The sequence below is a fragment of the Dipteris shenzhenensis genome, chromosome 10 (assembly GCF_047967505.1).
Source record: "Dipteris shenzhenensis isolate YYH24624 ecotype China chromosome 10, Dip_SZ_1.0, whole genome shotgun sequence".
Lineage (NCBI taxonomy): Eukaryota > Viridiplantae > Streptophyta > Polypodiopsida > Gleicheniales > Dipteridaceae > Dipteris > Dipteris shenzhenensis.
The window spans coordinates 43,650,112-43,673,438 of NC_141605.1; the positions used below are offsets into that span (position 1 = coordinate 43,650,112).

The window sequence follows — 23,327 nt, forward strand, 5'->3', positions numbered from 1 at the left end:
GCGCATAGAGCTTGTTAAGGTTCATATAGATGATAATCGTGTAGATATGCTGATGAAGAGTCTACATAGTCAGTGGTTTGAGTATTGTCATGTATTGATGGGCATTAGATAGTATGTTCATGAGTTGTTCTCCCTTAAAGGCACATCGACCTTTAAATGGGAGGTTGTGAGGGTTAAAGTCCACTGTTCCTTAACCCCGATTATGTACAATACTCAAATACATATATATATGGATGACATAGAAAATGAGGGTGTTTTTTGCACCTACTAAGCAAGTGTCCACTCTCTCTTGTGTGCTTTCCTCCTCTCACCATAAAGGGTTATATACATATTCATTCTTTACAACACTTTGGTAATATATATATAAAGGGTCAAAGAGAGAGAGAGAGAGAGAGAGAGAGAGAGAGAGAGTGACACCCTAAGTGGAAGGTGCTATGGGATACGCAAAACACATACTCAAGTGAATGAGAAATACACAGAGACTCAAGAATGCAGAAAGACACACATCTCTACAAAATCTAAATATCCATCTGCATGCTGTTGCGAGTACTTGTGCCTCTAGGAATTCGCGATAACCACATGCACTATTAATGCACACATCTCTCCTCTGCTGCCAAAGAAGATACACATCTTCTTGGTATCCTTCATGTACCTCATGATGCACTTAACTGCCTCCCATGCCTCTTTCTTGGATTATCCATATACTGGCTAACAACTCCCACTGCAAATGCAATGTTCGGACTAGTAGCTATCATAGCATACATAAGGCTCCCAACCACTGATGCATAAGGACTCACCTTGGCCATCATGGCCCTCTCCTCATCTAATTTGGGACTATCTGCCTGACTCAATTTCACATATGGAGGAAATGGAGTACTTATGCTTTCCCCCCTCCATATTGAAACACTGCAACACTTTTGTAATATACTTCTTTTATGAAAGCCAAAGGAGTTTCTTACTCTGGTCATGCGTGATGCACATATAAAGAATATGACCTGCAAGTCCAAAATCCTTCATGTCAAAGGTCTCATGCAACTTGGCCTTCAATGCATCCAGCTCATAAGTATTCTTACTAGCCAATAACATATCATCCATATAAAGTGCTAGGAGTATCAGACTATTATCCTTGGCCCTTTTAGTGGAGGCATCACTTCTTCTGAAACCCTGGGACTGAATGAAAGCATCAAAATTCTGATAGCATTCTCTAGGTTCTTGCTTAAGGCCATAGAGTCTCTTTTTCAACTTGCAAACCAAATGCTCTTTGCCCTTTGCTTCAAAGCCTTCTGATTGTACCATGTAAATTTTCTCATGGAGAACCCCATGCAAGAAAGCTGTCTTGACATCCATCTGCATAAGCTCCATATCCTTTGCTGCCACAAGTCCAAGTATGCATCTAAGGGTGGACATCTTCACAACTAGAGAGAAGATATAATCAAAGTCCACGCCATTCTCTTCCTTAAACCTTTTAGCAAGCAAGCAATCAAGTAATTCTTTGTGGCATTGCCCGTTGGGGCACACAAGCTAAAATGGAATGAAACTCTTATGCCATTTGAGTATGTACCACATTTGAGTTTTTCTGATTTTGAATTTTGTGAGCACTATTTGTATGGAAAGCAGACTAAATTAGCTTATAAAAGAAGGGGAAAGAAAGAGCTCGAAAATCTTGGTTTAGTGCATTCATGCGTATGATATTGTGGTCCCATGCCTATACGGTCATCATTAGGTGGGGTTGAATACTATGTGACATGCATTAATGATGCACTAGGAAAGTGTATGCTTATGCTATAGCTTAGAAGAGCAATGTGTTTCAAGTATTTTAGAAATGATTAGCTTTGGTTGAAATTCAATCAAATAGAACGCTTAAATGCCTATAGAATGACAATGGTGGAGAGTATCTCTCTCATGACTTTTAGGATTTCGGTGATACACTTGGGATCAAGAGGGAGCTCACGTACCCTTGTATTCTAGAGCCAAATCCAATTGCAGAATAGATGACTGCACCATTCAGGAAAGGTTGCAATGTATGCTTTCCAATGCAAGTCTTTCTCGTGGTTTTTGGGCTAGTGCATGTGATCAATAGATCACCTACTAAGAGTTTGGATGGTGGTATTCCTAAAGAGGCATGGAGTGGCAAGAAGCCCTCTTACTCTCATTTGCATATCTTTGGGTGTGAGGCATATGCACATGTGCCAAAAGAGCTTCGAAGCAAGCTAGATCCTAAGTCTAGGAAATGCATCTTTTCGGGTTATGGTGAAAGTGGAGGAATAGGCTATTGTCTCTGGGATCCAAAAGCAAAGAAGATCATACAAAGCCATGATGTGGTCTTCAATGAGAAGAATATGCATTAGACACCTATGAGGGATGTTGAAATGAGGAGAATCGCTTTTCGAGATGTGAATCCATCCGCATATGTTGATAGACAACAATCTGTCCATGCACTGAATGTGCTGGAAATGGTGCCACTAGGTACTCCCACAGGAACACAATCAAGGATGGATCATCTATTAGTGGAAATGATGAGCCAAATGTGGCTGATATGAAGGTGGGAGAGCAAGCTGAAATTCCCTTGAGAAGATCGGCTAGAGTATCTAGACCGCCTAAGAGATTTGTTCCAGGGGTAGACTATGTGATGCTTACTAATTGTAGGGAGCCTTCTTGCTACAGGGAGGCTATGATGCGCAAGCATCAATGCAAGTGGGAGTATGCTATGCAATCAAAGATGAATTCACGCATGAAAAATAATACTTGGGACTTGGTTTCTTTACCACATGGAAAGAAATCATTGCCATGTAAATGGGTCTACAAGATGGTCACAGGTGATGACGTGACTAAGTATAAGGCTTGTTTAGTTGCAATAATAGGATCAGACACTCGTGATACATGTAAAGGATACAATGTACCACACTTGGCACCCCTTGCCAAATTCATAGTGCCCTTCTGAATTTTCCAACTCTTAAAGCCAAAGATGGTTTGAAAACTAGCATCATTTTTTTGAATTTTCCAACTCTGGAAGCCAAAGGTGGTCTGAAAACTAGCATCATCTAGATGACCCACCAAAAATGAGACTCTTGGTCAGCTTAGGCACCTGTCTCATATTTTTTAAAACAAATACAGACCCATTTGCAAAAGAAAACTTTATGTCACCTGCTCCCACTATGTCACATGCATACTTATTTCCAAGATGCACACAACCTATCTTTCCACTATCATAAGTGGAAAACCATTTTTGATGGGGAGTAACATGGAATGAAGCACTAGAATCCAAAATCCAATCCTAGTAATATGTATCATCTGAAGTGGTAAGCAACTCTACAAGTAGACTAGACATGAAAAGAATGTCATTGTCACTATCATCAGTGATGACATCATTGATCTTCTTGATCTTCACTTTTCCTTTGTTCTCCCTTGGATTCTCTTCCTTCTTATTTGCACCACAATTTGCATTCTTTTTATTATCCTTTTGCTCTCTTTTCAACTTGTAGCAGTCCTTTTTCATGTAACACTCAGTGTTTCATGACTTGGATTTGCTACGAGACTTTCCTCTTTCTTGGGACTTCACCCTAAACTTGCGCATTTAAGGCTGCATCTTGCTTGTTACCATCCATAGACTTCCGTCTAATCTCCTTGTCCAACAAGCTATCCACAACATCATCAAATTTCAGTACTCCCCACTAGGTACAGAGTTATTGATAGTTGAACGGAAAGTATCCCATGAGGATGGCAATTAACACAAGAGGAATATAACCTTAGCCTCTGCATCAAAATTCAGCTTCTAAGCCTAAAGCTGGCTGAAAATAATATTGAATTCATTCACATGAGAAGCAATGGAGACCCCTTCCTTCATCTGTAGCTCAAACAACCTCTTCACGAGGTAAACTTTATTAGAGGTAGTTTCCTTCTCATAGGTCGCACATAATTTCTTCCACAAATCTTTCGTAGTTTGCTCATTTACTATTGTGAAATAAACTGACTCTGCAAGATGAAGTCTGATAGTAGACTTTTCTAATCGATCCAACTCATTCCAATTATCCTCAGACATAGTTGCAAGCTTAACTACACTTCCAAGGGCTTAATTGGCTTCTTTTGAATAAGCACATCCCTTATCTACTCTTTCCACAAAGAAAAGTTTGTCCCATCAAACTTTTTAATGCTAGAAAACTTTTTTTAGACATGGAAAAGGATGCCATGATGCAAATAAAGCAAAATCCCAAATGCTAGTTGCTGCAAGAAAAAATCACACCAAATACTAGGTGCACCCAAATGTGTATGCAACAATAAAAGGTAATACCACCAAACCTCAAAGGCTCAAATTGATAGCAGAAGTGAGAGAGGGAGAGACAGAGGAGTGCACATGATATAGCTACTTGTACACTAAGTGTATTGAACATGAATATGAAAAGATATACATGTGAAACCCTTAGGGTTAGGCTTAGGGTTAGGGTTGGCTCCTATGCCCTATGTAGATGGTGCAATTTACACCATCCTTAACACCCCCTCTTAAATTGCATTGGGTAAGAAGCAGGTGCATGTACAAGACCTGTTTGTGGATTTTGTTTGGTGCATATGATAGCATCCAAAACTAAAAAGAAAACTGAAAGAAATCAGAGTAGTGTGCATGTGTGAGCACAGTGACTATGTAGCGAAAGCTTGTACAATGAGTACACCTTATGTGGTCTGATACAAGATGTGCATTTACCCCTCTTAAGTTGTGGGTCATCATTCATCTTCGGAAATAAAACTTAGAAGAGAGGCCAAAAGGAAGAGGAAGGAAATACGCAGAAAGTAAAGTCCACCTAGATCAAAGATTGGTCGATCAAAAGATGACTACATGTATGGCTACATGTCAAGGCTGAACATGCCATAAGTCACCATGGACTGTCCAGCTACTATGAAGAAGAGGCATTTGGATCTAAGGCTAGTTGATGTAGCTGTGAAGAAATAATCTGGGAGGTTGTGACATATAAGAGTGTCACCAACCCAAAAGAACTGACAGCAATGGCAGAGGTATGCTATAGTAGAGCTATAATCTTTATCAAATGATGTGGGATCAAAGAAGACTCCATAGTTGATGTGGACAAAGTGATCTAGGGGCTACATAAAAGCTAGGGCCAAAGGTGCATGTAGGATACGCTGCTCTGTTGATGAATAGGATTGTGAAACTGATAAGGTATAGCTACCTATCAAATCTGTATGCTCAACTATCATGAGCTGAAGGTTGTCTGATGTGTGCATAGCTAAACATCCATCGGCATGGGATGTAGCATCTATCTCATAGGCTTATCGAGAAGGAGTTGACAGTTTAAAGGCTTAGAAGCCTAGAATGTCATTGAAAATGCATATGATGTCCCTGAGGCATACGAGGTGTCAAATGTTGGTGTAGGGATCGATCTATAGACATGGATTCAACCACTATTGTGCATCAAGTCTGGACTGTATACGATAGCCATAAGTGCATGATGAAACACTAAGTCTCCCTAGGTTGCCCTATGGTTGAACCTGATGATGGCCACCACACTAGGGCAGGACCGCACTAATGTATAGGTATCCTCATGCTGAGGAATGGTCTGCTGATCGAAAGAGGTGGTGGTGATAACTGGATCCAGGGGAGGTGCAATGCGACATGATTGAGCCGATGCTAGAATGTCCTGAAGACTGATGTGTTGATCTATACTGCTGAAGGGGACTGAGCCCAAAGTATGCTCTATGTCAGAGGTGAAAGCATCAATGATGGATAATGGAATGAAATCATCTGAAGAGCTGGATGCACTATGGCATAAATCTCTGCATGCGGTTGGAGATGTGAGTGCCCCGTATTGAGGACTTAAATGTTGAATCACAAAATGCAGCAAAAGGAGTTTTAGGTCATTCATTTAATCTATTGGATGCATTGCAATAGGCCCGTGAGTTGCAGATGAAGGGTCTCGATAGCAAAGATCGTCCATGCATCTACTGTGAGCTATGGCACTGCTAGTTTAGCTACTACAGATCATCAATGTGACCCATGGAGTGCTTCGGGTAGTGCATGTTGAGAGTTTCTTGTGAGCTCATTGCAAGTGTCATGGTGGGCACCCATGAGGTCGCATTGTAGATTTTTGGTTGGAGCCAATATTCATTTCACCTTGGCGCTACAGTTGCTTATAGTGGCTTAGAGCCCATATGAGTTGAGGCCGCTACCTTGTTGTTGTGAAGGTGTCGATGCAGAGCACCAAAGGAGCCGAGGTGCTTAAGCTATGCTTGTGGCTACCTTGACTTCTCTAGCAAGCTGTAGGAGGGCATCTCAAAAACTCATGAAGTGGACCTTAATCTATCTCTGTGAGATGTCTCTCTCATGAACTAAGTGTCTCTCAAGGAACTCAGAGAATGATGAACACTAAAACAAACATAACTCTCTATCCATAGCTCCAAATGGCAAGATTTTTGAACCAAAATGGAGAGGAGATTGAGCTCTACAGAAAGAGCTAAATAAATCATGAAGATGCCTCAAGGAGAGGGCTTGTGCCTTGATAGAAGCAAGGGCTTAACGCCTTGATGGAAGCAAGGGCTTGCTCTGATACCATGATAGCGAAAGTGAGAGAGGGAGAGAGAGAGGAGTGCACATGATATAGCTACCTGTACACTAAGTGTATTTAACATTAATATGAAGAGATATACATGTTAACCCCTTAGGGTTAGGGTTTGCCCTTATGCCCTATGTAGATGGTGTAATTTACACCATCCTTAACACAAAGCATCAAAACACAAGTAACTCACGTGCATATACTATGCATCCATATGAGCAAATCTAGCCCAAAAGAAAACATCAACCTACAATGACAAAACAATGGCACACCCAATGCCAATAAGAGACAAATGCCTCAAGCGTAAACACCATCCATGTGCATAAGCATAAATAATGTCTCATCCAAGAGAGCATAGCACAATTAGTGCATCAAATGCAATGTGTCAAAGCTATCCCTCAGCATAAAATATCACGTGTGTGCTAAATGTCCATCAATAAAGCATCCCACAAGGCAATCTGGGCCTATCATGGCATCTAACAAGGATCGCAATGCATCCAAATAGCCTGTAAAGCATCCTCTGCAACTAAATGCAAGCCACAAATGGGCACACATGGCTTAGTAGACTACAACCAGAGTGATTTGCATAAGGTATGTCCCAAAAATCATGGGCCCATGACAATGACTGCTACTGAAAATAGGCATGAGATACCTCAAAACATGGGCGTCACTACATAATTGAGCTCAGTAAGACAATCTACAAATATATCTCTTCTACTGGAACTTCAAAATCCCAACTGGTGGATCCTAATTACTGGTAACTTAGACCTTAGCAAAAATGCCACATGTCATCTGTATGAAAAATTGAAGAGTTTTGCAACAGAGATGCAGATTGATGACACAGAGCATCATAATTTGAGAAATCCTTCACCAAATTGACCCAAAATTTGCAAGAAACCGTTCTAGACCATCCCCGATCCATCAGAATAGACAGAATGAAAAATGGTGATTTGTGGGAGTGTATTCGAATCACGAGCGTCTAGAGCTTACAGGAGCTCAAAGAATGCAAAATGATTGCTTCTACTAGGTTTTTCTTGCTCTTGCTACTTCTCTCGGGCTTTCCAGCTGGATGGAGGCCTAGAAGAGCTTAGGAAGTGGTAGCTGGATTTAAGCTCATGGTTCACAAAAAAATAGCATTAGGAGAAGGACTTATAAAATAGCTTCAAAATGCCCTCAAAGTCTCCAAAATGCTCACAAAATGAGCTAGGTTGGTCCCAAATATAGAGCAACAACACCCACGAGGTTCACCAAGGGAAAAAATGGCCACCTAAAGGAAAATTTGTCTTTCCTACTCAAAAAACGTTTCTTTGCTTCCAAAACCACCCATGGGCTTGCAAAACCAATCTAGTGAAAGAAAACAATACAACGTCTGTGCTCAACAGATAACAGGATCTCATATGCAAGAGAGAAAAGCAGATAGTATGGAGAATCAAAAATTTGATTACTGTAAAACTAATACAATAGATGGCACTGCCTCCAACCATGTGCTCCTATGTGAGAAGCTTCGATGGCATTCTAGAAACAGTAGAGGACGGAGGCTGGATGCTAAGGAATCAGGGTTGCTATAGCCAGTGATGATAATGGGCTTCACAGGCTTGGTCTTATATAGCCACTAGTTGTATTCGATTAGACCCAATTGGGAGACCGACCCAGTCAGACCAAAACGGCCGACTGGAGGTTGAGGTCTTGAAATAGGCCACCGACCACACGTTAGAACCGTGGCACAGAATAGAGCAACTCACCTATGGTTTCCCTTCGGCCCAGAGCCATCCGGGATCATCTGGGGCTCCAAACGGGCCTCGCAACCCGAGAGTGGGCTGCCTCACAAAATGCTCCATCTATCCTCAGTGCGGTCAGTCATGGGATGCCTTCCCACACTTGCATGTAGCCTAGTTGGCAGTGTGCCAACTCTATTTGAAGCTGTCCAGCGATCAGGCCACACATGGCTCCCATCTGGTGTCCAAACCAGGACCTACCGAATAACCGAGCTATTCAAATGCCTTCTCCTCATATGGGGGGCTTATAAGTAGAGTTAGTTGGTTCCCGTGTAGTTACATGAGCATGGAGCATTGATATCTAACACCCCCCCTCAATGTCCACCCGCAAGTGAACCTACTTTCTCGGCCCAATGCCAAGTCGATGAAGATACCTCTCCAGCAAGTCTCTTCCAAGAGCCTTTGTGAAGATGTTCGCAGCATTCTCTATAATCGGACAGTACACCAAGTCGACCTCTCCATCCATGATGAGCTCACGTACAAAGTGATATTGAATCTCAATGTGTTTTGTGTGAGCATGGAACACAGGGTTCTTTGCAATTGCCATGCAACTCTGATTGTCACATGATAACTGCGTAGGCTTGTTCTGCACTGCACCCATGTCCCCTAAAATCCTCCTCAACCACACTGCCTCACAAGAAGCAAATTATGCTGATTTGTACTCAGCCTCGGTAGAAGAAAGAGCAACTGTAGGTTGCTTCTTGCTGATCCATGACACAGCTCCAAATCTAAGTGAGAAACAGTAACCTATCACTGATCTCCTGCTGTCCACGTCTCCTACCCAATCCGAGTCACAGAATCCGGTCAAGGTGTTGCGCTTGGTATAGGTGATGCCATAATCAAGTGTGCCTTTGATGTATTTCAGCACCCACATCCCTGCCCTCCAATGGTTCACCCGGGGCTTATTGGAAAACCTGCTTAGTACACCAGTCACAAAGCTGATGTTCGGCCGCGTGTTACACAAGTAAATAAAACTGCCCACAAGTCTTCTATACTTCGCTTCGTCCACCAGTGGTGATGAATCCTTGTTTGAGAGCTTCATGTCAACCTCCATAGGGGTGCCAACTGTCTTGCACTCAGCCATGCCAAATGCCTTCAGTATCTCTCCAGCATACTTCAGCTGTGAGATGAAGATATGTTTTGGCTCTTGCCAAACTTCAATCCCCAAACAAAAATGCATCAGTCCGAGGTTTGTCAATTCAAACTCTCTTCCTTAGCAACTGCTTTGCCTGCGAGATCTTTTCTTCATGGTTCCTTGTTATGACAAGGTGGTCCACATAAAGGACCACGATCATGCACCTGCCTCCTTCTCTGTAGATATACAAATTTGCATCAGATGGACTCCTCCCGAACCCATTTTGCAGAAAGTAGGCATCAATCCGCTGGTACCATGCTCGTGGGGCTTGTTTCAGCCCGTAAAGTGCCTTCTTTAGTTTACAGACTTTACCTTCTGAACCGAGGATCACAAAACCTAGTGGTTGTTCCACGTATACCTCCTCCTTGAGATCTCCATTCAAAAAGGCAGATTTTACATCCATCTGAAACACGGGCCAACTTTCCTGTGCTCCTAAAGCCAAAACACTGCGAATTGTGGTTAGTCGAGCTGTGGGAGCAAAAGTATCATGATAATCAAAACCATGTACCTGTGCGAATCCTTTTGCCACGAGCTGAGCCTTGTACTTATCCAACGTGCTGTCGGACTTGTACCTGGTCTTGTACACCCACTTGGTGCCGATTACTTTGCGTTTTGGTCATCGATCCACAAGGTCCCAAGTGTTGTTCTTCATTATGGAGCCATACTCTGACTGCATAGCCTCCATCCACCTATTATCACCCTGTGCCTCTTCAAGACAGTTGGGTTCTTCAGCACGGATCACCTCTGTCATCAAAGCGTAGTTGACCAAGTGTTCCTGTGCCCTTCTTTGCTCCTCTAATCTCTTGGACCGGCGGTGTTCGGATGGTTCCTCCTCAATGGCTAGAGGTTCTCTGCCGTCCAAAAGCTACTTTACCCACTTCGGGAATGGCCGTTGCCGTTGTGGTTCTGCAGGCTCTTCTTCCTCTTCTTTATCTTGAATCCTCCCAAGCATCGTTGGGGGAGTTCGATCTACTCTTGTTCGGGACATGAAATACATCAGATAGGTATTTCTTTTTCCCATCCTGCATAGACAAAGGAATTTTACCAATCTGCACAATGGGATGTGCAGTATCATCACCAGTCTCCACAAATCCTGGTCTTTCTATTTTCCTTACATCCTGCATCCATTTTGCATGACCTATCATGTGGTTTGATGCAGTGGAGTCATCCTATTCATAGCCTTCGTGTAGCTACGATTCAGAATGTAAACTGCCGTGTTACATGCTTCAGCCTAGAAAGTATTTGGCAAATCTTTCCCTTTCATCATACTCTTGCCCATTGCGCAGATGTCGCGCATCTTGCGCTTTGCTACTCCATTTTGCTGTGGTGTATGTGGCAAGGGTTTCTGCCTCTTGATCTCATGACTTTTGTAGTAACTTTCGAATTCACTTGATGTGAACTCTCCATCTCTGTCTAATCTCAACTTCTTCACCTTCCTCCCCGTTTCTTTCTCGACCATTACATGCCATTCTTTGAACTTACTAAAAGCCTCATCTTTAGTCTTCAGGAAGTATATCCATATCCTTCTACTATAGTCGTCGATCAGCATCATGAAGTAGTAGGAACCACCCAAAGTTTCCATCTCCATCTTTCCGCAGAGGTCCGTGTGAACGAGCTCTAGAGGAGCCTTTGCCCTGCTGGCCTCTTTAGGAAAGGGCTGCCAATGCTGCTTGCCCATCATGCAAGCTTCACATACATCGGGCAGATTTGTAATTTCTGGTAGGTTTGCAATCATTCCACTTTTATTTATCTCCTTTAAAGAACTAAGGTTTAGATGACCAAACCTCTCATGCCACAGCTTAGTGTTGCTCACATCGGCTCGAGCACTAAAAGCTGAGAGTTCGTAGATGTTGTTGCACCTTGTACCTTTACCAATGACCTTCCCTTGAAGATCCAAAGTCTGTGCGCCATTCTTATCGAAGTGAACTTTGAGGTCTCGATCCGTGATCGCAAAAACGGACAAGTTCCTCTTGTATCTGGCACATAAAGAACATCAGACAACTGTTTTATAACTCCATCTGGCTTGAGAGCAATCGTACCTTTTCCTTTTGCTGGACATTTTGCATCATCGTCGACTTCTACCAGGATGTCATTCCCTACCGGATGTAGAGAGGTATACCAATCCTTCCGACTGGTCATGTGGCATGATGCACCACTGTCAATCATATGCTTATACATGAACTGCCTTTGTGCAAATCTCCTCAATTGCTACGAACAGCTCTACTGGTACTGCCTACACGATGTTGTTGGACTCTTTCTTTACTCCGTTCTTCTCATCTGGCACTCATTCTCCTTGTGCCCTGCCTTGTTGCAATAGAAGCACTTGATCTTCTTCTTTCTCTTTTTATCATTAGATTAGAAGAAGATGGGTTACCAGGGTCCTTACCCTTACCTTTCTTTGATCCAGCCGAGAAAGCCGAATCTTTTCCAATCCTCGTCTTTTGATGCATCTACTCCTCGGATGGATTCGGTCTTGCAACCGGCTTTACGTCCACCCCAGTAGCAGTATCCCAAAGCTCGTATAAGCTTAGGATGGTCTTTATCTTGAACTTCCAGAGTGGATAGTTAGTGCCGTCCAACTTTTCGCTTTCGCCGAACGGTGGGATTTGCAGTCTTGTGGGCTAGGCCATCTCTCACAATTTGCTCGCAAATAGAAACACACTACCAAATCTTCTTGCTAGAGCCCAAGCTCTGATACCATGAAAGAAAAAAATACATCTGTGCTCCATAGATAATAGGATCTCGTATGCAAGAGAGAAAAGCAGATAGTATGGAGAATCAAAAATTTGATTACTATAAAACTGATACAATAGATGGCACTGCCTCCCAGCCAAGCGCTCCTGTTTGAGAAGCTTCGATGGCGTGCTGGAAACAGTAGAGGACGGAGGCCGGATGCTAAGGAATCAGGGTTACTGTAGCCAGTGATGATAATGGGCTTCATGGGCTTGCTCTTATATAGCCACTAGTTGTAGTCGGTTAGACCCAATTGGGAGACCGATCCAATCGGCCCAAAATGGTTGACTCGAGGTCGGTCCCGAAATAGGCCACCGACCACATGTTAGAACCATGGAGAATAGATCCTATTGTACCTGTCTCTCTCTCTCTCTCTCTCTCTCTCTCTCTCTCTCTCTCCATATCTTTCCCCTCTCCATTCCCCCTGTCTCTCCATCATCTTCCCACCCCTCTTTCCTTGCTCGCTCCCTCAATATAGTTCTTTACTCTAGATCCTATTGTACCTGTCTAGTGGGACCTTTTTGTCCCTTAGTGACTCCTTCCCATATTCTCTCTCATAGCTCCTACCTCTCCACATATTACCTCCTTGCTTAACTCATGGCTATCGCCAATGTGCATGGGGCGTCAAGGGTAGCACTTCCAAACAATGCGTGACTTGACAATAATTTTAAAGTGACATGTGACATAAGAGAGAATTGACATGTATCCTTTGAAATTTAAAAAGACATCCAAAAAGATTTAGATGACCATGACTTCTTATGGAAATAGTATTTTTTGATACTCTAACAAAAAAATCTTGGTGGTTTTCAAATCTCTACCCAGTAAAATTATCAAAACACTCAGAAGTATTTTCAATTATTAAAATTTTGACATTCCTCAACAACCCCTCTTTAGGCTCTTGCATGGTATTCAACGACCTCCCAAATTTTCTTCACCAACTTAGTCCAAAGCTACCCACTAGTTGTAGGGACTTGTTTTTGGAGTGCCAATCGAACTATGACAAGTTATTATTAATCATATTCACCAACTCAATGATAAATGGCATCTTACAACATGGCATGTAAATGAAAGAGACCTTCAAGTTTTTGATCATCTTGAAAACCTTCAATACATTTGATTATGAGTAAATAGCTCTAATTTTTCTTTGTCTTATATCCAACAGGTTTGGTAGGCTTAGAGGGTTGGGAATCCCCCAATGACTAGGCTTATATGTTCTTGTGGAATCTACTTGATTCCACAAAAAAGTTAGTACGATTACTACCAGGCTCATTTGGTAAACTTCTTGGAATCAGATTGGTATAATGATGGTTCATATCTTTCAATTATGTTCAGCCATATTTTAAGCCAAATTTTTATACCATAGCATTGGGTTGCATGTTCTCATTTTATTTAGAAGATATATTAACCACCACCAACAATGTATATTGAATTTTTTTGAAGCCATTAGGCTTGCGGATATATTTGCCTCCCCATATACATTAATTCTCCCCATCCTCAAGCATCTAGAGGCTTGGGATGTGTGCCTTCTAAATTTGGCCCATTGTCCACTTGGAAATTGCTATTGGATAATGCCTACAAGTGAACAATAGGCTTTGCTAGTGCTAGACTAGTCTTGATCTCTCCCCATGGTGTTGAGTTCAAGGATAGTGATCTAGTGGAAGGAAACATCAGCAAACCAAGAAAAATCATCAATGCTAATCCTTGTTCTCAAGAGACACTACAACCATTAAGTTCACCATCTTGGATTAGTGGGTGGATCCCAACTGATGTGCGAGCAAGTACAAGGTAATTGGAGGATCCACAACATTCCATAGCATTAGGAGGCCATCTCTGGCACACCAAGAGATACATTCTTCTACTCTTCTACTCTTCTATCCTATGCTAAGACCCAAGGCTTTTATTTCCCTTTTCCCCATTTAAAGGGTCAACATTTATCCCAAACCAAAACCATTTTGCACCCTTATTGAAACCAAGTGTGCATCAGATCCTCAAAAAATGCTAAGGCTAACAACCCATGAAGTACAAGTGGTACCAATGAAGCTCATACAATATAAATGGTAGAATCATAGCAAGATGAAGAGTAGGCTCCATGTGCAGGCACCGCGGTGGTCATCCAATCCACAAGACTAATGTGTAGCTATGCCTAGATAGAGTGAAGTTGCTCAAAACATGAGATTGGTCTAAATAGTTCCTCCGAAGATAATAAATATGAGATTGGCCTAAAGAGTACCTCCAAAGATAGTAAAAATAAAAATATGCAACTCTTTGAAGACAAGACCTTTTCATTCATAGGTATGATGACATTATCAAGTGCCTTTAGAGCAATCTTTGCAACATGATCATGAATTTTATAAAACTCGTCTACAGTCTCCATAAAGACATCTCCATCAAATGGAACTTATCAAGAACGAACAACATGAAACATCGAAATGTCAAGTAGAGCATCATATGGAGCCTCCAAGTGGGAACATCTGTTGAAGTACCAAGGGTATCCTTGACGTCAAGCATAGGTTCAAGTTGACCTTGACATCAAGTGTAGGATCATAGGTGCATGATCAAGAGTGACCTTGATATAATTATGATGTTGACATCAATGTAGCATCAAGGATCCCCTTTGCATCCAATGGAATATAAAGTGAATCCCATCTTTACATGCAATGGAATATGAATTGCATCCCACCTCACTCATGGTTACATAATTAAGAGAAATTTGATTAAGTGCACATGCATGAAAATTCCCTTAGGAGTGAAACGTTTTGTCACTAGTGGTTTTGATTCATCCACTATTGCACCAAGTATGGTTAGTAGACTTGCTTGAGTCCATGTCGGAGCTCTTCTTGATTTCGAACCCAAAAACTCATGTAAGAAAAGGAGCAAGCTTTTTTAGAGGGGTGGTGGCTGTATGGAGAGAGAGAGAGAGAGAGAGAGAGAGAGAGAGAGAGAGAGAGAGAGAGAGAGAGTAGAGAGAAGGACATAAGAAATTAACAATAATATTTGATCTATCTTTAGGCTTTTCTTAGTTGACCACTACTAGTTTTTTGCGTGTTGTTATATTTTACTATTTAATAGTGGTAGTGATGTAGTTGATCCTTGTAGTGAGGAGAATATCATAGCTAGTGGATTTTCTTGGTCACATGTTCACTTAATAATAATTGAGGAATCTATGTTAAGAAGATGCGTAGTTGTCTATAGAAGGCGATGTGTGAGATGGAATTGATTTGGTAGTAGCCATTGTTTAATGTGGTTTCTTGATGATTATAGTTTTAATGTCTAGGCTATGCAAACTCTTTCTTATGAAAGGAAATCATTTATTAAAAGGAAATGGATTTTACTATGATAGTATCCTAATGCTTGATTGACATATGTAGTAGAAACTTTAGAGCTGATGGAGTATATTAACTAGGATGCAATCGAACACATTACTCAATACTTTTAGTGCCATGAATTTGTATAGCAATCTACTACGTGCACAACTTGTGCCTATTAACCCCAATTCAGGAGGCACGTAGTAGTAGTAGTAGGAAAGCTAGAAGCATTTCATATAAACAATGTCACTATTTGGTGATCATGATGGATACTGAGTTATGCGTTTACCAAGTGGAGATGTTATGTGCAGTCTTGTTGGGGATTGTGTGTCTATTTGTTAAAGTAGTACCTCATCGTCGCAACAAGGGATTGAAATTATTGGAAGGATATTTCAATTACTTTATAGGCCCATTGGGCTTCTTTCAAAGGACTTTGAATTACATTTGGCCTCTATTATTGACAAGACTTTCTTGACTACTTAGTACTTTCTATGTAGCTGCCCTTGAATATGGTCGCTTACAAAATACACTTCCTTTTGGTACATCTTATTGGGATATTGTTTCTCTCCCAAAGTGGCATAGGTTGTCAAGTTCTCAGCTCAGATTTAATAGGCTTCACACTCTTCTTCCCCCTTAACTCCTTGTCTTCTCAGGGTTTGGAAAGTATAGGACCTAGAGTTTGTCTAAGATCATGTCATTAATGGCTATGGCTACCTTTGACTTACTTCAAGAATTAAATCCTCCTTTGGAAAGTCCTCTTTCACAATCAGGAGTAAGCTTTATGGACTCCTTTCTACAGATCCTCACTATGTATTCTGTAAGTATGGGATTTAGACTATGCCTCACTTGTTGTGGGCATGTCCTTTTCCCAGGTTAATAACAGTTCAATTTGCTGTATGCAAGATAGGAGTCTATCCGGGGTAGGAGTTCAATCTAGGACTCTATTAGGGGTTCAAATTGAGTTATTTTTGCCATTGGATCAAGGATTTCTTTCCTCATTCATTCTTATTTTGAAGATACTCTACACTAGGTGCTTTTCTCCATTTGTCTCTACTTGGTGGAAGATCTCTTTTTTCTTATATCTCTAGTCTTTTTGGTTCTCATATGATTCCTTCATCATGCAACCCCTTTTTCTTTTATCTTTGCAAAGTCTTTTTGGCCTCTCACCTAATTCGTCCCTCTATTTGCTCCTCTATACTTTCCATTACTTATTCTAATGGCCCTTAATCTCAATAAATTATTCATACATAAAACTTATTATTTTAATGGGCCTTAATCTGATAAATTATTCATACATACAACTTGAAAGATAATGGATGGAAAAGGCATTTATTTTCAAAGGAGAAATTCAATTGAGATCACCCAATTAAGCTAAGGTCCAAGAGATAGCTTCAAGGGGGGACTTTACCTTAAGACATCCTCTATCCACTTAAAAGGTCTTTCCAAAAGGCTACATGCAAATGCTATGTAAGGATTTTGTAAAAAGGTTTTCAGTTCTTAGCCTAAAAAGATAAGCCCTCTAATTTATTTAAATTAGAGGGCTTGACCTTTCTTTTTTCCCACGCACCAGTGGCACATCTACTCAGATTTGAATGTCAGCAGGTAGCTCAACGCCCTACAGAGTGAGCTGCCACCTCCCTCTTAATATAATAGTTTTTTATAAAGTAAATTGTGGATCCCATCATTTTCTTTTTCATGAAAAATCTATCCACTATGGGCAAAGGTGTGACAGGGTCAAACACTCAAATACTGAGCCGTAATACAAGGAGTCGTCTTTTCTTCTTCTTAAGCTCCAAAGTCTCCTATTTTGATACATCCACCAACGTTTGCGCACTCTAGGATCTTCTTCACCAATTATTGCCATGGATGGTTGGGATAGTCGGACTAAATCTACTGTCACCAAGATCCCCTTACTTACCACTCGAGCCGGTCCTCGGGATGGTCAGGCTTGGACTCAGCGCCTCAAAGAAGAATACCAGGTCTCCTTCCCTTCGTTGCTTTATGTTATGGATGTAAAACATTATGTTAATTACCCTTAGCCATACTCGATCAAGATAGACATCGCAGTGTGTTATGTAGTGCAATTCGCCAACTTGAATTTGGGTTAAGGTTTGTATTTAAGTATGGGTAGGAGCCTAGATGATAGGCTGGAAATATCAGCCGAATCAAAGGAATGTCTTCAGGGGGAATTTCGATTGTGCATCGTCCGTAGCAAGTGTGGCTGTCTTTTGGGTTATCCCCAGCAGATTCCATCAACTTTCAAATTAAAATCTGCCCATGGTTGGAAGAGCTGAGTGAAGTTGCAGGTGCGATTTACTAATTTGAATATTGAACAGTTGGACATTTTGTCAACCTGCACAAAAGGTGTTTTAATGCGAGGGACTGTCAGACTGGTTTATAATCAGTATTGGGCTCGCAACAGGTACTGTTTGGGTTTTTAGAGAATCAATTGCAGGAGGCTGAAAGTAAGGGTGATTGGAAAAGGCCTAAAGGCCGGTTCATGCAGATCAGTAGATTTGGCTTAACGCTGGGCTACTCGTCAAATCCGAGTCCTGGAAGGCTGAGTGGCACATAAGCGCATGTGGATGGCCTGATGAATATGTGTAAGCAGTATGACTGCAATGCAGGACTTGACATAATCATTAGACTCGTAAAAGTCTGCAATCATGCACTAGTTATTCTGGCCAATTGTCAGGGATGCAAATGGCTTGCACCCCTTGCTGGTGTCTAAATGTAAATTTAGGTGTGCCAGTAGGCTATATTGACGCAGCGGATCGCCAGCCAAGCACTCACCTATATATAAAGGAAGAAGGCATATGCTTTAGTCTCAAGATCAGTCATCCCACGCCACCCATGGACTTATGCAGCTACCATTTTTTATCAGGATCTGACCAAATAAAGTAAGTCGATCCTCTGCTCGTGAAATGCTGACATGGCATACCAAGCTGGCACACTGTTTTGACAGCTAGGATAATTGCAAGGTACTTGCTGTGCCCATCATAGAACTCTGTCCCTGATGGATACATACAAAGTTAACCTCATTCCTCTGTTATTCAGCATCACCCCTAGCAACAGTTCCGACGAAAGTAGCATAAAGCAAGAAGCCATCAGGCCTCAGCCCTCAGCAAGCAGCCATAGTGAAACCACCTTGCTCAATACGCTAAGTTTCCAAGCCCTGTATTTAGCTCACGTGGTGCCATCAGGAAGCACACGCACAACTCTTTTGCTGCCAATAGAAGTGATGAATGAGCACAATAGCCATACATAGGGCCAATGCAAGTTACGTTGATATCAAATCATGGTACTAAGCTTCAATAGGGAGTTCATGTGGAAATGTGTGCTTAAGGTACTGCATGGTTGTCTTTGCTCAGGGATTTCAATGACCAAATGAATCTGGCAATGACCAATTAGTTGAGGCACTTGGTGCACAATCTCCTTTTGGCAAGCTTGGGCTACAGAAAAATAACCCAGGCCAGGGTTGCCTGAAAGATAGTGGCTCCCTCATGCAGAGGGAGGCCTAGGTATATCATTGATCCAGAGATGCAGAGCAACGCCATGTTGGGGTTATTGTCAGGGTTTGGCTCTAGGCTTTGAACCTTGGAAGCCCTACTCCGGTAGGGGCTCCTAAGAACACACCCCGCACAGGAGGACAATGACAGCAGTCTCACCAATGGATCTTCACGGTGGCCCTTCTCACAAGGAAAGGATCACACAGATCCACACACACACACACACACACACACACACACACACACACATTTTTTATTGTAAAGCAGAACATTTCATTTAGAAGAATGTACATTCACAGCTGTGCAAAGTGGAACAGCTACTACTCAAAACTAGAAACAGTAATAAAAGACTTCTAACTGGGCCAGCAGCAGGTCTCCAAGAGAGTGAGCATCCTGGGGAGACAGATACAAAGAAGATCGGAAATAGGGAAAGACATCTACGGTTAAATGGTACGAGCATGATACAACAATGAGAGCCCAAGAGCGACCCAGTTTGAAAAAAAATCACCTCTACAGGACAGGTCCAAAGTAGATGTAAGAGTCTCCTGTGGATGAGAACAAGTAGGGCATGCTGAAGAAGCGATACGCTTTTCTCTCTCATTCACACACACACAAGTTTTTTTTTGGGTAAAGGAGATGTATCATTCAGAAAAATGTACATTCGTAGCTGTCCAAAGTGGAACAGCTACTACTCAAAACTAGAAGCAGTAATAAAAGACTTCTAACTGGGCCAGAGGAAGATTGCACGCACCCGCACGCGTGCACGCACACGCGCACACACACACACACACACACGTGTACATGCATACATACATATGCACATATGTACAAGTGTGTGTGTGTGTGTAGGTGTCGTCAGCTATATTCTACATCAAACCCTGATCCTAAAGGTAATACACAAAAAAGAGGCTTCTTGACCTCATCCATGCTAGCTCAAGTGTCAGTCTTTGGTAAATGGAGTGCTTTCATGATTCTGGATTCATGTGTCTTGACCTTGGATTTGTACAGATTTTGGGCTAGAAACGGTAGCCGCTGTTAGGAATGTAAAGCTAGCAACCATGTATGGTGGTGCATATTTAGGGACTTGGATGCAATAGACTCGACCTACCCTTGTTATGTTCTGTAGACTTATCCGGGGTTATTTATTATCATTCCATAGAGAATTGAGTTTTGGAGACTTTGTTTGACTCTATTGTTAGATGTTACCAAGCAAGGATGTGGCATTGGTGTCAGAGGCAGCAGAAGAAAAGAAATTTTGACAGAAGAGATGGCTGCTTTAGGTTTGGCTATCTGTACAATGGTGAGACCCTGTTTTGGGTGCATGATCTCTGCTTAGGGAAATCTTGGATCTAGTCATCAGTTCAAAGTGGAAATCTCCATCTGCACTCACAATGAATTGCTCTTCATATCTTTTGAATTTGAAAAGTTTGAATTACACTATGCAATTACATGCCACAAATTTCCAAGTTTAGGAAAGTATCTGAGTTGTCTTTTGGTTTGTTGTTGAATATGAAAGCACTCATAGTGATAGCCTTGGATTTTGATTACAGGCTTTGATTAAGTACATGGAGATGAATAAGTCAAATGACAATGATTGGTTTCGGATATCAGCAAATGCAGATGGTACAAAATGGAAAGGGAAGTGCTGGTACATTCACAATTTGTTGAAGTATGAATTCGACCTTCAATTTGACATTCCTGTAACTTACCCAGCAACAGCTCCTGAAATTGAACTCCCTGAACTCGATGGCAAGACAGCCAAGGTTTGTGAATTTCACAGTGACTGCCATCTCAGGTGAATCAAAATCGAGACAGTAGGGTAGTTTTGAAGGTTGGGACAAATATAGTTCTCTCAGTTTGTGCAACTTTGCTGTGCAGATGTATAGAGGTGGGAAGATTTGTCTGACGATACATTTCAAGCCGTTATGGGCGAAGAACTGGTATGGCTACGGGATAATTGAACTCTTTCTCACAATGATATCTTCATTTGAGCTTGTCAATCTTAGTCACCCTGTGAAAGATTAAGAGTCATTTTTTTACAGTCTCTGTTCCTTTGCAGCGAAAGAGGCTCATATTCTTACACTGATTTCTTCTGATAGAATCTATTGTGTTTTACAGCCCCAGATTTGGGATAGCACATGCACTGTGCTTAGGGCTTGGACCTTGGCTAGCAGCTGAAGTTCCACATCTAGTGGACACAGGAATGGTTCAACATAAAGATGATGTGCCCCAAGCTTCTGGAAATCCTAAAACCTAGCTGAAAGTTCTTGGAGATGATATTTCTAACCCCTTGATTTATAGACTCTTCTTATTTAAATATTTGGAATAAATTCATCGTCAGCATGTGAGGATCTGTAGAAAACTAGTTGCTAACGAGTCGCACATTAAAGTTAACCTAAGAAGGCAATTCTATTTCCATTGATTTCCTAGTATGTTATAGAGACTAAGAGACGTTGATGCTCAGGTCTCTACTTTGGTTCTTTAGGGTGTCCTTATTTTTGTTTTTGTTATTTTTCTAATTTTTATTTTAAAGAACTGCTGATTGTATTTCAAGGGGTGGTCAGCCCAAAAGAGAAAACACCGTTACGAAAAGGGGGCCTCACACTAGGGCAAGTTGTCCTAGCCCAAGACTGCAAGCAGCAAGATGTTAGTTCTGAACTATCCATATAGAGACTTCACTGACTTACCACAAGATCTTTGGACCCGACCACTTGACTCAGATTGCTGAGGTTGGATTTCACCATCGTTAGTAACGCAGATTCTCTACTCGAATAAGAGGCCAACAAGCTACTAGGGTAGAAGGGAGGCAAGGTGTATCACCTAGTAGTGGAATCTCCACTGATTTTTTATGAAGAAATGCGCCATCAAACTTGACATGCGCACTACTCTCTCAATCCTCCTCCACACCTCTCTCGAGATGGAGCAATTCCAAAAGAGGTGGCGAACCAATTTGATGGCTTTCTTGCTAGAGGGGCAGACATGATTTACTGGCATCCTCTTGGCCAGTTTACTGTGCACTAGGAGCCAATGATTGAGGGTCTTCCATAGTAGAAAACTAGCCTTATCGGATTTACAAGCTTTCCATATCTCACGCCATATATCTTTCCACTAGGCCATCCCATGCCTAAGTGCCCACTTTCTATTCCGGTTGGAGGATAGGAAGATCTACTATGCAAGATGGTGAAAAACCATTTTTGGCAAAAATTTTGAAGATAGACCTATCAATTTCTTTTGGCACGTGGAGTGGTTCAATACCCTTTTATTGGGATCCTCCAATTGTATAATAAGATTTTAGAAGCCATGCAGCATGTGCTCAACGATGGATTTAGCATTTTGAAACTGAGCATGTCGCTTATCCTAGCTCCCTAATGGATGAAGAGTCTAATACAACCATCGCCATCTTTAATTCCATATACCACCCCGACACAACACAGTTTCCTCATCCACCAACTAATCCCAACCGTCTCGGTACTTCCTTAACACATATCTCAATTTTCCTCAGCCTACCACATCCACCCCATCTACACAGCCGTGCACCACACAACCCTCTTCTTTCCACCCCTCCACTACCATGCACTTGGAGTTGTTTGAGGCTTCTATAGACACTCTGAATGACCTCACGTTGGAGCAGGTGCAAAAAATTTTAAGATTGGCATTTGTCCCTCCCGAAGACATTCCATAGTTGCCACCTTAAACGAGCTCTGATCACTTTACAAACAACACGAAGATCACCATGATGACATTCTAGTAGCCGATCCAAGGTGGTATCATGTATTAGATAAATGCATAACTTTTGAGGACCTGAGAAACCTGAGCTTGTGGAAAGGCAAGCTCCAAAGCTACTACCTTAAAGCGGTTAATATCATGGAAGTCCGCGCATTTATCGCCTTAATTAGCCGGAATTACCATAAGTGGGAAGCAACCCATTGACCCAAGGAAAGAGGAGGGTATATCGTATTGAACCCCTCTCAGGTACCCACTATAGCTGATGAAGTAGGGATTTAGCCTGCTTGGAGGTTGCCATTTTTGCAAAAGCAAGAATTTTGGATCCATTACCGCAATACCTACCGCTCCCATCAGATACACCCTACATACATGCCCGTGCCTCAGAGGTGGAGCAAGAGAATGAATCTAATGTCATATACAATTTCCCATGCTTCAACTTTCCCCTCGTCGGCACATCGTACGGCCTCATTACCTAGATGCAAGGCTACATTGATCGGTTCGTAGAAGTTCTCGATCCCACCATCGTCACTTCATCCATTACTTCCATCTCATCATTTTGTCGCGTGACGTACTAGAGCAGTATCCCA

The 23,327-nt window shown here is 41.9% G+C and overlaps 1 protein-coding gene across 1 annotated transcript; it reads left to right on the forward strand.

The window, feature by feature from the left end:
* The first annotated feature begins 17,255 nt into the window (after window positions 1–17,255).
* On the forward strand, window positions 17,256–21,436 carry LOC147897868 (ubiquitin-fold modifier-conjugating enzyme). The gene is made up of 4 exons (XM_087380671.1): window positions 17,256–17,484; window positions 20,565–20,777; window positions 20,893–20,954; window positions 21,133–21,436. The coding sequence occupies exons 1-4, from the start codon at window positions 17,368–17,370 to the stop codon at window positions 21,269–21,271; spliced, it is 531 nt and encodes a 176-aa protein (XP_087236797.1). The 5' UTR covers window positions 17,256–17,367; the 3' UTR covers window positions 21,272–21,436.
* Window positions 21,437–23,327: the final 1,891 nt, after the last annotated feature.